The sequence below is a fragment of the Protomyctophum bolini genome (genome assembly GCF_963924005.1).
Source record: "Protomyctophum bolini genome assembly, chromosome: 20".
Classification (NCBI taxonomy): Eukaryota; Metazoa; Chordata; class Actinopteri; order Myctophiformes; family Myctophidae; genus Protomyctophum; species Protomyctophum bolini.
The window spans coordinates 9,177,409-9,194,802 of record NC_137881.1 but is presented as its reverse complement, the minus strand read 5'-3'; the positions used below and the strand labels follow the sequence as shown (position 1 = coordinate 9,194,802).

Genomic DNA, 17,394 nt, shown 5'->3' with positions numbered 1-17,394 from the left:
GTGGACGACGTCCAAACATGAGAACGGCAGCGGGGCTTGGCTACAGCTATCGCTAATTCACTAATTAAGTAGCTGAGAAGGTATGGCTACAGCAGCTGTAGTGGCAGCTGACTGGCACGCGAGGACGTCCCTACATCTCTCCACAGGTTGCAAGACGCTATGCTGTTCATCAACAACGGGGGAACAACAACAACAGGGGAACGAGTGAGAAAAGTAAAGTGAGAAGAGGAACTGACAATGAGTGCTATGCGTTTGATTTTCTCAGATGCTCACTGGCTATTGTAATACCTGAGCTACTTATTAAAAGCTGCAATCCATTAATTTCTTGTGAATAAAACGTCATTTTAACCAATCCGTGCGGTAAGAGTACTTTATTCGTGCAACGAGATGGGATCGAACCCTGCTTCCCCACTCGGCAACCTGACTCACAAGTCACAACCCGCTGTGCTAAAGGAGCAGAGCTCCAGGTATTGTTCAGAGTCGTGGAGGGACCAGCACATCTCTGCATTTCACGTCTTATCCACGTCTTATCCCTCGCAACATCCTTCACGTCCTTCATATGAGGACTACCACCGTACACACTTTTGACACCAGTGTAGAGATCCGTGCACTGAGCTGGGATCAAATCCCCATCAAAGCCCCAGTGGACAACCTGACTCACAACCCGCTGAGCCAACAGAGTGGAGCTCAATTGCCCTAGCTGTTGCGGCCGGTTATTGTCTACTGTACCTGCTCTTCAACTGAGAAATATGAATGATGATCCAGTGGTCACGTACTGTAGGACCACTACTGGTTTATAAGAGGTATTGCATGAAGCTGAAAGCATAAAATCTCCCAGTAGAGATTTCAGCACTCGCACAAGAGACCCGGGTTAAAATCCTGGGTAGGGTATAGGTAGGGTTAAATCAAGCTGCATATATGTTAATATAAGCATGAGAGACATAATCTGATGTCTGGCAAGCAAAGATGCTCGTTTAGATGGCCTTTAGGTTACAGTGAGAACTACATTCAGTATAGATCCAGTCCTCATGGGATTACTGTATGCTCACAATGCTTTTACCATGCAATTTGACAGAACAATTTGTAAACAAGGTAGGCTTTTCCTTATATAGTCTGGGGGCCGAAGCTGAAGGCCGAATTAACCCATTTCGGGCGGGAACCCCTTTTGGTGTTTTACGCATTATGTTATACTTTAGCTATTGAAAAATAGCAGATCTACAAGCTCATAGCGTAGATCTGCTATTTTAGAAAAATCGTGAAAATGTGGCGCAAATCTTTGAATATACATTGTTTCAGAGCGAACGTTTTTAACTCAAATCTTTGCTTCTGGGTCCCTGGAACAACATAATTTTAGATGGGTGTCGGCGGCCAATTACATATATATTTGGAACCACTGACATACAGTAGAAACATGAGGTTTTTCAGAAAACTGTCAGGATTTAGAAGACATTTGTAGAATCGATGGTAGGCCTTGCTATGTGTTCTAGCCTGGTTGGCATCTCTGAAAAAGATTTTAGGTCATCTTATCATTGTACAGTATACTTAAAACTTCTCTAATGTTTAGCAAATTTGCAAATGTAATGGTACTGCTAATGTTGTGCAAGTAGAAAGCTAATATTAGTTGATGCTGGCTAAAGCGATGAATATTGTTTTCTTTGGGTGGGATGGAGGGTAGCTGATTCTATTCTCCGGTATTCACACAGGCACTGAGCTGTGGTGATTGGAAGCTTGGCATGTCAGAGGTTACTGTATGTCATAAGGTTTGCTGGTTATGATCAAGAGCCATTACATACAGTAAGATATGGGGTGCTGGCAGACATGGAACTTCTGGCACAGAGAGTACCAGAAGTCTACCAGGGCTTGGTATATACCGAAGGACAACATGAATGTATGCACTGTGTAGGCAGATAGATGTCCCATCGGTCTGCTACACGTGCACCTAGATATACAGATGGACTCCAGGGGTAGGGCCAGACAAGCCTATGGCTTCTCCCTAGCCCTTTTTCAGATATCGGACAGGACATGAGCAACAGACACTCAAAAGGAGTAGAGAAAAAAGAAGAAAAAAAAAAGAAATGGAAACTGAGTGCTATGTATGAACTGTATGTCCACCATTCCGAAAATAAAACAAAACTGAACTGAACTGAACTGAACTGAACTGAACTGAACTGAACTGAACTGAACATAAATAAACAAAACTGGAAAGGTTGCTGGAGGGCTGATAGTCATCACTTAGTTAGACGGCTAGAAACCATTGGTCCATCACATACAATGAACATGAAACCCTGGCAGACGATACCAGATCATTGTTTGGACTGACACATGATGATGAGGATGATGAAGGATGACAAAGACTGTCTTCCATCAAGAATATGAAGATGATTCTGATGTCATTCAACTTGTTGAACAGTTCCAAAGATACCATGTATTCCAACAGGACAATCTAGTGTCTCTGACAACTTGTGATGTTGCTTCAGAAGATATACTGAAGGACCTTGGAAATGCTGCAGAGTCCGGCAAGAAAAAAAGCCTGGTTACAAAGAACACTGACTTCCACTTACTCAAGCCTCTACAGTGCTTGAGTACTGTTTGAAAAGTGTGTGAAGCCAGACAGGGATATTTTCCGCTTTGTCTCAATGGAGAGTGGCAGAGAGGTCAACATGGATGAGCTTCTACAAAAGGAACTGTGTGCAGTCCCCCTGTCACTTGCCAAAACCAATGCAATGCTCAGACCAACCAACAACGCTGAGTTAGAAAGCATACTACAAGACGGTTCAAAGGAGACAGAGCTCAGTTCATTGAGGGAATGGCTTTAGTAAGAGAATTGGGGAAACCTCACAAGGCATCAATGCTGATGGGTTCACACAGAGAGTGACTTCAAACGACCATCTCTAAGGCATCTCTTACATACATTTTACTGTTATTATATACATGTTTTCAAATTTGACCTTACCAGACTGCAGTGGTTCTAATTGACTGATTACATATAATATTCCCATTACTGTTACAATATTACCCAGGTACAGTTAGACACATTATTATTGAGTGTCGCCATGTTATATTCGGTGTATTGTTTTATTGTTTATCTAGATGGACAAATTGACTGAATGTGAATGTTATTATCGTCAGTCTGCTGTGTGTTATCCATTTTAGTGAGATGTATGTTTTGCATTGTGTCATTTGTATACTCAAAACATATCGACAAAAACGCCTCTAAAGATGCCTGAAATGTAACTTTTACCATAATATTTGCAAATCTATTGCAATAAAATTCAAACTAACTGTCCAAATTGTTATTTTTATAAAATAAAATAAAATGCATTTCAAAGTAAAGAATGATAATTGGATTTTGACTATAGCGTGAAATGAGTATTCAACAAGGGCTTCTAAAAGTCACCAGAAAAGGAATTCAACATAATAACAACCACCCCAAAACTTCTTCTATGGGTCCCTTCTAACCAAAAAAAATAGCTTGTCAGCTTCTACACAAACACGTTAGCAAAAGTAATTTCTGAAGCACTGTTCTGTATTGGCCCCCAAACTATACACGTAGTCGTAGGCAACCTATACTTACTGAGTCCACGCCATTTATGACAACAATGCAGTCTTGCGAGAATGAATAAGGCTGTTGTGGTGTTGAAATGGTCAAGCCATTGCTCGACCATAGACGCCGTCCTTTTCTGCCACATAAAGGAAAAGGAAAGCGCCACAGTGGGTTTGGCATGTAGGCTTGTTTGCTCTGCACGGTTCCTTTCCCCCCTCCTTTCACACCCTGAATCAGCAGGTCCCTTCGGTAAACAAGGTGAGAGTGATTCTTGGATTTGCATATTCCCGTATAAATTATATCGCATTTGTGTGATAAGCAGTGCACGCGCGCTGATGCCGGCATGTTATTTTTTTTTCCAACCACAATTTTTTTCATCTTTTTTTTTCTTTGGCCTTTTATTTTCTTTCCACACAACATTCACACATGCTGCTTCGCATTAACCCTGATTATCGGGGGACTGTAAGCAAAGCGTGAAAGTGCCGCTCAGAATGCATACGTTTTCAGGGAGATGGAGGACAGGGAAAAAAAGCAGCAACAACCCATCAGTGTTGGCCCCCCGGCAGGGGCCTGGACGCGCAGTCTCTGTCGGATGGTTAATTCAGGGCTGATAATGATGCATGCTCATGTCCGCCGCCAAGGACAAGGATGACAGCCACGCGCAACAGGAGGGACAATGGGGGGGGGGGGGGGGCTGCAAGGAGCTGATGGTTTAACCCATTTAGGCCTGACGTCGAAATTAAAAAAAATGTCTTTTTTAAAATGTATTTTTTTCTGAAAATCCTCATGTTTCTATATCAGTGGTTCTCAATATTTCATGTCAAGGACCCCCAAAAATATATGAAATTGGCCGCTGACCCCCATCTGAAAATGTGTTGTTTCAGGGACTACCTCCCAGAAGCAAAGATTTGAGTTAAAAACGTTCGCTCTGAAAGAGTATAATATATTCAAAGCTTTGCACCACATTTTCACGATTTTTCAAAAATAGCAGACCTACAAGCTCGTAGTGTGCCACTACTACACACTCGGTGGCACACATAATGCTTAAAACACCAAGAGGGGTTCCCGCCCAAAATGGGTTAAGAGATGAGGGGTGGGGGGGGGGGATGTGAGAGGAGAAGAGGAGGAGGTACTAGAGATGAGAGCTGATATGAGACCACCGGTTTTGAGTAGCTGTGTGTGTGTATAGCGGGCTTGTTATGTCCACTTGTCCAGTGGATGAGGTCAGTATGGATGGAGTGTGTGCGTTTCAGAAACATAAACATTGCAGATTAATTTGTGAGGCGCATCAATAATGAGCCTTGCCATGCTTAATCCAATTTGGGCGGGAACCCCTTTTGGTGTTAGCATTATGTTATGCTTTAGCTATTGGAAAATAGCAGATCTACAAGCTCATAGCACGCCACTCGCCACCGAGTGGCGCGCTATGAGCTTGTAGGTCTGCTATTTTTGAAAAATCAAAGAACGACTGACATAGAAACATAGCTTTTTCAGAAAACTGTCAGGATGTAAATGGGTTAAGTGTCCGATAAAGAAAAAAAAGCTTAGAGCCTCTTCCTCCATAAGTTCAGCTGAGGAAGGCTCTTTTTCCCCTTCATTCCCCTTACTTTACTTCCTTGGGAGCATTGGGCTGGTGGTTATATTCTGGCTGCAAAAAGGCAGCCGGCGCGGACGGCAGGGGCATGAATATTCCAAATGACTAATGTTGCACATGCTTATTTCTGACATATCTGGCTTCCGCGGGGAAATAAAACACTTCTAATGCAGGGGGACCATCTGTTATCTGTTGCTGGTGTTGCAGAGCAGGCAGGCTCAGCATGCACACATTTTGCTCACACATACACACACACACACACTCCGAGATACACGCATGCAGTTAGACATACTGACATACACAAACACACACACAGATAGACAGACATAGCCGCGGCGTGCAACGAGAGGCAGGCGTAGATGGGGTAGACACATGTGCGTGCGAGCACAGCACCACACACACATCATTCACAAAGCCAAGCCGTGCACACATGCACACGTGTACAAATAGCAGAATCCGCCGGGGAGCAGGCACAACAGACAGGCTCTAAACTCCTATACAAATTGCACGCTGTTTTTTTTTTTAACCCATTTTGGGCGCGAACCCATCTTGGTGTTTTAAACATTATGTTATAATTTAGCTATTGAAAAATAACAGATCTACAAGCTCGAGCTTGTAGGTCTGCTATTTTTTTTAAATTGAGCACCACTAATACAGAAACATGTCAGAAAACTGTCAGAATTTAGAAGATTTTTTTTTTATTTCGACGTCAGGCATGAATCGGTTAATTCAGTGTGTTTGTCAGATGTGCCGTAAATCCAGGAAACGGGCTGACGGGGAATATACACATTTTTTATGTCGGCCATAAATACCGGGAGGCCTGGCTTCTCACGCCGGCTTGTAGCAAGGAGCATATCGTTGCTGTCGGGTGGAAACCTTGTATGTCAAACACCCTTTTATATTATCATTTTAAAAGCATATAAAACTAGTGAAAATAGCCGATCTACAAGAGCTCACAATGTGTTGCACCATGAGTCCATGACGCATTGTGAGCTATTTTCACTAGTTCGGTGCGACACTCGCACTGTATGATGAGGTAGGGCATTAACTTACGAAAACCATAACATTTTGAAATACGGGGACCTGCTGTCTGCAAGGTTTGTGGCTCGACAGCAGCGATATGCTGGCGGGGTAGGGGAGTAAACTACCCGGATCACCTTGAAAACAAAACAGTGCCAGGCCATACAACATGTCTAGAGTTAGTGTGTTCTCTCTTGAATTACTATGACCGAGGCAGGCGGCTCCCCGGGCCCACTATAATAACTGCGATCTTGCATTCGTCTAGTTTGTTGTTTTACAGCCAGGGTGGAGCTGCTTCATTCTTTTGCAACCTTTTATGCCACATGAGGCATCTGGGTAGGGATAACTCGCTTTGTGGCATCGTAGATAGAAAGGGAGTATTATGATTATGAAAAGGTTTGCATGTACTGTAGTCATGACTGGGTTAGTGTGCATGTTCTCAAAATGAACACTGCCACAAATAGTGCTTTATAAATGCTAAAGTATACAGTATAATTATAGTGTGTACCCGATGCAACAATGTCTGGCGAGGAACTGAGATTACTTTGTCAGAAACACTATGGATTAACTTTAAAATCCAGAAATATAGATTTCCATTCCTGTGTTGTTTTGTCGCCGAGTGTTGGGGACCAAACACATTTGTTCACCCAGTGTCAATAAGTCTAATGTAATCTGGGCGCTATACTGTATTCTCTCTGCCAATGGTTATTGTTCAAAATATACCAGTGAAAGATTATTTTCTTTGTTGAAAAAGTTACACAAGATGACTATGATTTTCTGTTTCCAGTTCAGCACTTAAAGTATATATGAATAGAGAGACGTCACAGGATTTCTCCTCCCATCCAACTTGCATTAAGTTGCTCAAAAGCGCATGAGGCGATTTCACTCCTCCTTCCGGGTAGGAACAGAGTGCATTCTGGGATGGATTTGCCCCAATAACATGAAGGCGCTGGCCGTTGACTATCATTGCACGCGTTCACGTATGAAACAGCACTCACGTGTCATCATGAACGTGCACAATGATAGTCAACGGACCAGCGCGTGCGTTCATGTGTTTGGGCCAGGGCTGCAATACCATTTCGCCTCAGGGTTTCCTCCGGGTGCCGTCTCTATTCATATATACTCAGCAGCACAAAATATCCTTCCTGTTTTACAAGCCATTCAGAATTGCATCCGTTTTGATGTTGTTATCAATCATTGTTGAGTTTCCCAGACATGAGATTAACCACTTAAACAAACGCCAGCGCTATGGTGCGTTGTGAGCTTTCATAATTTTGGGTTAATTGTCAGTCAAAGAGACAAAAACCAGCTCCAGGTAAACTAACTGTGGGCAAGCCCAAAAGCGCTGTGGATATCTCTGCGCACAGTGCTTGGGTGCTGCTCAGGATGGCAAGCATTGGTAATATACCGGTGGTGAGCGCAGACGCAATAAATTCATGTCTGTGATGGTTTCTGTCAACATATGTAGCAGTTAACTGTATCCAAGTACGACTTTGATCGGGTCGTCCAAATAAAGATCATTTCAGTCAAGGACCAATGGTAACAAGCACTGTGACATTGCGCCCAGTGTCCACGTTATCCCCACACTAAATGATGGCAGCACTGGCAGTGAATACCAAGTCCTATCCAATTCAAGCATGTCTGCAACTTAATGTCGTTCTTGTTCATGAATTGACCTAGTACCATTACCAGACAGTCTGATTGAAATACAGCCTCTGCACAAGGAGACTTCTTGTGCAGAGGGCGAGCCTCATTCATACGGTTGGCAAAGAGCGCCCTCTAGCGTAATCACTGAAAACACGTGTTTGATTTGGTATGATGTCAATGGCAGACAATGTTACAACCTATTTTGTGAAATAGATAATCACACTTGAATCTTAATACATTTGAGCCACAGCCACACAACGCTGGACAGCGTGGCTCACAACAGCAGAGATGCATTTGTAATTAAAAAATTGCACGTCAGGGATTAGTAGACACACAGGTGAAGCATGATGAGTAGGACTAACAGTGAGGGGGTGCCTCGGGGCTCAGCGTGATGCAGGGACCAGGTATAATATCTTACCAGTAGGACTAACAGTGGGGGGGTGCCTCGGGGCTCAGCGTGAGGCAGGGACCAGGTATAATATCTTACCAGTAGGACTAACAGTGAGGGGGTGCCTCGGGGCTCAGCGTGAGGCAGGGACCAGGTATAATATCTTACCAGTAGGACTAACAGTGAGGGGGTGCCTCGGGGCTCAGCGTGATGCAGGGACCAGGTATAATATCTTACCAGTAGGACTAACAGTGAGGGGGTGCCTCGGGGCTCAGCGTGAGGCAGGGACCAGGTATAAAATCTTACCAGTAGGACTAACAGTGAGGGGGTGCCTCGGGGCTCAGCGTGAGGCAGGGACCAGGTATAATATGTTACCAGTAGGACTAACAGTGAGGGGGTGCCTCGGGGCTCAGCGTGAGGCAGGGACCAGGTATAATATCTTACCGCTCGTGGCTGCCTTGATGTGGTCTTCATCTATGAGTCTGTGTGATTCCCCGTGTATGCCTTTGATCTACGGACATGTAATGGAAAGAGAGAGGGAGAGAAAACAAGGTCAAAGATCCATACGCTGAAAGACCTTGGCTATCTCCTACATTAATGCATACCGCTGTGTGTGTGTGTGTGTGTGTGTGTGTGTGTGTGTGTGTGTGTGTGTGTGTGTGTGTGTGTGTGTGAGAGATGGGCAGGGGGGCTGCAGGGAATAGTCCTCATGTGCGAGTCTCGGTGGACAGTAGAGAAAATGCACACCTGATGTTACAACGTACAGTACATGTGGCTTTCATGCTGTCAGGGGGTATGGGGAGCCCATTTGTTTCAGTGTTAGACAGTTTACAGATGAAAGACAACCCTCGTGCTGCCGTATACCAGTGTTCTGGTTTAAAGGACCGGTTCACCCCGAAAAATACCTATTTCCTATCGATCACACACCCCCTGAAGCCTTGAGTTCATGGAGTTTTGTTTTTGTCACATTCCTGCTCCTGAGCCAATAATTTGATGACCAAGGCCTGCTAGATATATATATATATATATATATATATATATATTAGGGCTGACAAATGAATACAAAATGTAATCAGATTAATCACAGCTTCAGAATGAATTAATCATGATTCATCACCATTCGAACTATGTCCAAAATATGCCAGGTTTTCCTGTATATTGTTGTGGAAATGGAAATATAAATGACATTTACATTTGGTTTTTTTATGTTTTTTGTTTTCTAATGCATTTAGTATATGATGTGATGTGAGCATTTGTAGGCCTAGCCTATATACACTTTGAGTTAAATGAATACTGGCTTTTGGCCATGTAGACTGGGGTCCCCCAGGAGGAAGTCACTAATGCTGATCTGGAGAGAGAAGTCTGGAACACTCTGGTGGAGCTGTTGCCCCTGCAACCCGACTACGGATAAGCGGTTGAAGATCGATGGATGGAGACTGGGGTCCCAGTCCAGAGATGAAAATCCTAATGAAATGGCCTAGGCTTATATCTATCCATTTAATTTGGGGGTCCTTGAAATTAAAATGTCTGAGAATCAATGGGTTAAACTGTAGACTATAGTTAATTCACAAAATAAAACAGGGCTTGGTTTAGAAAAGCCTATATTTTGTTTCAAGTAATATATTGAATAACATAAATGTAGGTTTTAAGGCATAGGTCGTCCTCAGACGAGCACTCCATCGTCACTTCAAGTTATCCTGGTTCTCTAATACATTTGGCCTGCTCGTTGGTGCTTTGCACTCCTGTGTCTTTCTTGAGTACTGTACATCCACGTATTTTAATGTGTTAGTGTGTAATCAGTAAACATTTTCAACTTGAATAATTATTTCATCAAAATCCAATGTACAGTATGATTGAAGTGTTCCCTTAATTTGTTTTAGTAGCATAGTGTGTATGCAGTATACTCTATACCAGGGGTAGGCATGGCAACCTTAGGCACGGGTGCCAACATTGGCACAGCAGAGGGTGGTCACTGGGACACTGGCACAAGTGTGAGAGAGATGATTTTTCTTTTAAATTTAAATGTATATAAAAAAGGTTTACAGTTAAATTAAGTCCACTCACATCTGTATGCAAATTACATCCTGCACATAATTATACATTCATTTAAACTCACATTCATTGAACTCGCTGACTGGGGAGACAGTGGTAAAAATCATAACCGAGTCTAAAAATCATGCATGCTGATGTGAAAGAAAATGTTTCTAAAGAAGAAGAGAAAAAATAAAGGTTGCTACGTATGTTGTGTATGAACAATCAAAATCGGATGGAAGTATATCATTTGGATGTGGTGTCATAAATTGAACGTAATGTCGATATGGCACGGCGACTATCAAGAAAATAAAGACACGGCACTTCATGTCAAAAAGGTTGCAGACCCCTGCTCTATACTATACTGTACACATTACACTATACAGTGTATAGTGTAATGTGTATATTAGTGGAAAGTATGAATTCTTTCTGGGGCATTCATAATGCTATAGAGGACATGATTTCCACACGTGTGGGGAGAAAGGGGAATATAGGTCTTGTTTGATGATTTAGTGCACATTGCATGCTGTTCTCTTCCACTGGGAGCCAGACTCAAATCTGGATTATTTGAGCGAAAGGCATTAACAAATGGAAATGTGACTCATCACCATCTCCGAAGAGAGAAAGAAAAAAAGATTATAGATATGAGTTCAAGATAAACGGTGACATCGCATGTCACAAGTTTCTTTCTTTCTTTCTTTCTTTCTCAATGAAATTAATGGTTTAGTTCGGTCCTTGTTTACAAATCAAAATAATAATATTAATAAACTTGTGTGGACTTACAACAAGAACATGAAACAGAAATGTAAATGTCCATCCAAATCACACACAAATTCATGACCGTAACAGTTTCATAGTAAAAAAGAAAAAAAACACCCCTAAGATAGGAATGCCAAATGTTGTTTGTATGATCGTTGACAGTACATTCAAGATGAAGGAGAAGAATCTGAAGATGAGCAAGTTTATCCCCAAGCTGGGTGTACTGCTCATGGATGTGCTTATTCCCTCCATTTGATCTCCAGGCCTACAGTCAGCCTGGTGTCGTGTGAAGAGAACTTGCTAAAATAACCAAAAGCACTTAAGTAACAAATGAAACATTCATGAAATGCACACTGTATACTGTGTAGAAGCTTTTGAAATGATGATGTAACCAAAGTCAAACTTCAATTTAATTCCATTTATTCTGACAAATTCACCTAAATAACAAATGCAATTTTGACATTGAAGTGTTTACAGCAACTATATAACGGGCATCCAGGGTTGTGAAAGCTACTCTGAAGAAGATGTGCATTTTGTTTGCAACAGTGTTGACCCGTTATTTCAGGTCAACACAGTTTTTCAACTGATGAAAACTAAATGGAAACTAAATGAAAACTAAGCTGTGATGACTAAAACTAAGACTAAATATAATGACAATTTCGTCAACAAAGGGACTAATGGACAAGAAAATCCAGAATAAGTCATTTTACACTTGTGGGCTTGTAGATCAGCTATTTTCAGCAAGTGAAAAATACAGTCATTACGACAGCATCAAGGCCCGCCAAAATACATTTTAATCGACTAAATCAACTGTAGATTTAGTCGACTAAAATCTGATGACATTTAGTCGACTAGAGTAACACTAAAACATTCCGGGGGACTAAAATGTGACTAAAACTAAATTAAAACTATTCAAGAGACTAATGACTAAAGCTTAAAATAGCTAAAACAACACTGGTTTGCAATCAACGTTGCAAGTGACGCAGGGAAATTGGCAAATTGTATTCACACATACAGTATGCTATAGCAGAGACTTCCTCCAGCAATATACTGTAGCACCTACGCAAGTGATTGGAATCAGCATGACGCAAAATGTGCCTGCGGAGATTACAAGGAAGTCTTTTCATGACGGACACGAGAGGGACAGAAGAAAGAAGGGATGGGGTGCGACAAAAGCTTAGGGGGTGTCACGTCGACGTGTGTGTTTATTGTGATTAGTTTTGAGTATTAGCCCATTCTGACCTGAGATCAGATTCATACGAGGTTTCCACTGGACACACACTGGTCTGATTAACCCATTCTGACCTGAGATCAAATTCTAAAAATGTCAGTCGTTCTTCGATTTTTTTCAAAAATAGCAGACCTACAAGCTCGTAGCGCGCCACTCGGTGGCGCGCTATGAGCTTGTAGATCTGCTATTTTTCAATAGCTAAAGCATAACATGATGCTAACACCAAAATGGGTTCCCGTTCAGAATGGGTTAATATTATATATTTATATGAGGTTGGCATTGTTATAGTATATATATATAGACCTATCTTTGATATATATATATATATATATATATATATATATATATATATATATATATATAAGTAGACTTGCTATGAACCATGTACTAGAATAGAGAGCGCCTTCTATTGTGTATGTGTTCTTGTTCCACTCCAGGTCGGATGGACTGTGTAATTGCCTTGTCAGTGACATCAGCGAGGGGCCGGCTTTGGCTGCCGGTCATGTGACACCCAGTGGCCATTGGGTGCACAGAGTCCTACATATTCTGTCAGTCTGTGTGTGACAGCTGGCCGAGGAACACCACTATGGTCTTCCTCCGACCCGCCGCTATACCATGTGACTTACTTACTAACTGTGAAACGTCATGATACTGTTTGAAAACCGTTCTGGTAAGTCTCCCTTTGGAAAGGAGACTGTTTCTACTTCAGGTTCAGGTTTGACATTCAACTTTGCTTATTGTCTTTTCCTTTTCTAAAGAGCCATGTAATGTATTGTAAATATACACTTTATTAAATATTATTATAATAAAACAAACACTCACTACTCGTACGAATACAGGGAAGCTTGTGTTCTCGCCTATTCTGAAACCTGGCTTAACAAGACTGCCAGACTCTGACGCTTGTCCCGACAGATTTACTCTGTCACACGCATGGACCCCCTCCTTGCCCGAGTCTACAGGCAAAGGAGGCGTGCGTCATGATAAATGACAGGTGGTGCAAATAACAATAGTGGTGAGGAAGAAGATCTGTACCCCTGATATTGAATCATTATCAATGACCCTACACCCCTCCTAAAGTATGTTCCCCGTTTGCACAAATATTTCACACTATTGTTACTTTAGGCCTATAATGTATCAATCCAAAAACAAATACTGATACTGGCAGCCAAAAATATTACCCAAGAATTTGATGAGGTCTTCCCAGATGATGATGGTTTAACGACCATACTGTCAAAAACACATGGTCTACTGTTACTATTCTCAGTACAAACCCATTAACTTAGATTATGGCTCCATCCCTAAGGCATCCATTCACAAGGCCCCACTGGGTGACTCAGACCACAGTATACAATACAGTACTGTCCTTCTCAAACCATCTGTACTGTACATCATCTCTATGTTCTGAAGAGGGAGAAGCCCATGAGAAAGAGGATCCAGGAGTGGGATATTAATTGTTGAGACTCTGAAAGGGTACTTTCGTGCACATCATGGGGAGTCATGTCTTTGTGGATTCTTCTGCCCGTATAAACGAGATGACAGAAGTTGTATCAGGTGATATACTATACAGTACAGTACAGTACAGTAGACTTATGTGTGGGTGCAGTTATTCCAACAAAGATCAGAAGAGAACCCAAATAATGAGCTGCGGTTGACTACGAGCGGTAAAGGAGGTACTAAATGAGGAAAACATTATGTGGTTTGCGGGCCAGGAAAGAGATACAGAGGATGGTAAACAAGGAGATGTACAAGGCCAGATGCCAGTAGAAGGACAAGATGCAGTCTGGTCTGTACTTAGCCCTGTCCTTTTTTCCTCTAGTCTACACCAAAAATACTTCTACAAGCTTGCACAGTGATGCGTTATGCACATTTAGATTAGCTGTTTACATTGAATGTTTGCATAAGTTCACAGCGGCATATTATGACATGACCAGAAAAGGGATTTATGTGTTAAGGGAGCGAGAAAATTGGACCTCTATTCAGATGAAAGGGTGTGCCTGTCTTCTACCTGGCAAACTGAATGAACGACTACGAGAGAGGGGATGGAGACAACGTCCCTGTGTGGCAAGAGATGGTCACTGCTGGGATTTAGACATTTAAAGAAGAAAACATACAGTAAACATTCCAATACTTCGACATATGTGAGAACATACAGCGTATGCCATATATGGAAAATCTGTAAATAGTCTGGAAATAGTCGGGTGATGGCAAGTAGCTTAGTTTACTTCACTAAATCACTACTCAACCCAACTGAGTGGAATTGTCTTTCTTCTCCCTCTTTCAACACTCACAGGATAGATCATCAATCGTGGTCCCACTGCCTATAGTCCCTAATCCATCCTCTCCTAACAACAGTACAGGCCCGACCTAATTGGCCATTAAATCACTTGAGGGGATTGTCAAAACCTGTATTATCAACTCATGTACATAGGAAGGTCCAGGACCCACTAAAATTAGCTTATCGCTCAGCAAGAGCAACAGCTGATTGAAACACATAGACAAGTTCCCTTTGCGGATTGCGTTTAAATAATACAAACCACCCCCTAATTATGTCTAACAGACTGAAATAACAGGTTGGATTGTACTCAACATCACAGAAAATCCACTTAATGTTAAAAGTTCAGGTTTTTTGGGTGTAATTGAGGTCATAAAACCTAAGAGGAACCACAGAACAGAGTGCTGTCACCTTTGTTATAATATAACATTAATATTATACTGTATTTTATACAGACTGTTGTCATAGAAGATAGCCTGACACCGTATAATTAGGTTTGCAGATGACAGCACTGTGGTCAGCCGACTAGAGTGGGATGCAGTCAAACATGGGCCAGGTCTAAATTACTTTGTCAGCTGGTGTGACGCCATTTATATACATGTGTGTATATAATATATATAAACTCAGCACAAAAACTTTGGAAACTTAACTTTGGTCGGTTATTCATTTCTCCCCTTTAATAATATCAATTGGTATTGTATGTTTTATTGTTGCTATCGTTGATTAGTCACCTTTACAACGAGGTATAACTTGTAAGGATTGGGCGTTCCTGGAATGAGCAACAGAGCTTAACGTGTGGGTAGCGCCTACAAACAAATGGCCAAGATGGATAATGGTTGGTGGGGCTGATGACCCAATAGAGATGATCAAAGTGATCAAAGTACATATACGGGCAGAAAAGTGAAGACGCCAAAAGCACACATGTATAGCATACTTTTAGCCTTTACACATTTAGGTATTACTTCTTCCACGGTCCACCGTTGTTACTCAGAGTCAACGGCACTGGACGACTCTGCTTCTAAGTAGGGTTGGTCAATGCAGTGCACTCAGTGCACCTCCTAGGGTGCAGCACACACACTGTTCGAATGGCAATGCCAGGGAGCACACCAGCGCTTCCAGTGCACATTTCCGAACGCACCCCCATCCACAGTATCAACAAATACCAAAGAGCTGATTTTAGACACAATGCTCCACCACCCACTCCATCTAGGATCATAGGAGAGGAGATGCTGACGGAGTATAAATATCGTGGTCTTATTATAGATCAGAAACTATCCTGGGACCAATGTGATGCTATTTTTAAGGAAGACCAACAGCACATGTACTTTTACTTCCTTAGACAACAGAACATGTTACTGCAAGCGGCTATACATCTATTAAAGGGTCTGGGTGTGTCTCTGACTGTGTATGAAAGGGTCTGGGTGTGTCTGTGCACGTGTCTGGATCAGATCTCACACACCACTGGACAAATCAGTGCCAAACGTTAAATTATACAAGTCAATATCAAATAAGTGATAGATGACGGACATCACAGACTGGCCATGTGAAGTCCACGTTGCAGTGTTGATTTCGTCGACTAAAACTAAGACGAAAAATGTCCGTCGACTACCTTCTTCCACTGGCAAAAACTAAATGGAAACAAAAAGCGAAATTAAAACCAAGTTATGATGACTAAAACTAAGACTAAATACATCTTACTAGACTAAACTAGACTAAAAAGGCACTAGTGGACAAGAGATCCAGTATAAGTCATTTTACAATTAGTTGCATGCTGAAAATAGCCGATCTACAAAGTCACAACGCTTCACGCTGCGGCCCGTTGTGGGCTTGTTCAGTGTAAAATCAGTCATTACGACGCCATCAAGGCCCACCAAAACATTTTGTTAGACTACGGTAAATCAACTGTAGATTTAGTCGACTAAAATCGTATGATATTTAGTCGACTAAAACTAGATTAACACTAAGACATTACAGGTGACTAAAACTAAATAAAAAACTATTCAAGAGACTATGATTAAAACTAAAATCAAAATGTGCTGCCAAAAACAACACTGCCACATTGCAGCCACACCATTCCCATGTGGACCCCAAGATATTTCTCACAATTCTCGTATTGCATGGTGGTATGTACAGTACAGTCCAACAGTAAATAGCACCTCAACCACCTCCCCCCCAAAAAGAACTGCTGAGGCATCACGACCATCCCAAAGAACTACTGAGGTGAGGTGCTATACAGTAGCACCACGACCCGAAACAAAGAACCACTGAAGAACCGCTGAAGCACCAATGGGTTTTTTTTTTAGAGTGTAAGGCTACGATGGCATGACAATTGAGGCTGCACTCCCTGTTCAGAGTCTACCTGCCTTTTCATTCTCACATAATTCTCTAGTGTCCAAGAGTGGTGTGCCAACGCGGTGAAAGCCTTCGAGCAGCCTGTTGTAGTGCTCCTTAACCCATTCAGAACGGGAACCCCCTTTGGTGTTTTAAAGCATTATGTTATACTTTGGCGATTGAAAAATAGCAGATCTACGAGCTCATAGCGCGGCACCGAGTGCCACACTATGAGCTTGTATAGGTCTGCTATTTTTTGAAAAATGGGGAAAATGCGGCACAAATCTTTGAATATATTCTTTCAGAACGTTTTTAACTCAAATCTTTGCTTCTGAGGGGTTCCTGGAATAACATATTTTCAGATGGGCCAATTACATAATTTGTACATAATTTGTGGGGTCCTTGACATCAATGAAAGGAATAGAATGCACCCGCACATATAATAATATTTATTAATAATTTATTAATAATATTTGCTCAATTCAATTCAATTCAGAGTATTTTTCTTTTTAATGCGATGTTTCGGTCCCCCTGGACCTTCTTCGGGCATGAAATATTGAGCACCACTGATACAGAA

The 17,394-nt window shown here is 41.9% G+C and overlaps 1 protein-coding gene across 2 annotated transcripts in view; it reads right to left on the bottom strand.

Annotated features, from left to right (window-relative positions):
- The window catches only part of LOC308335620 (glucosidase 2 subunit beta-like), a 182,357-nt gene that overhangs the window by 98,827 nt on the left and 66,136 nt on the right, over positions 1 to 17,394 (bottom strand). For both annotated transcript variants that reach the window (XM_080792724.1, XM_080792725.1), the window contains one exon: positions 8,638 to 8,704. In XM_080792724.1, coding sequence (XP_080648850.1) covers positions 8,638 to 8,704 — 67 coding nt within the window. The remainder of the gene's footprint in view (positions 1 to 8,637; positions 8,705 to 17,394) is intronic.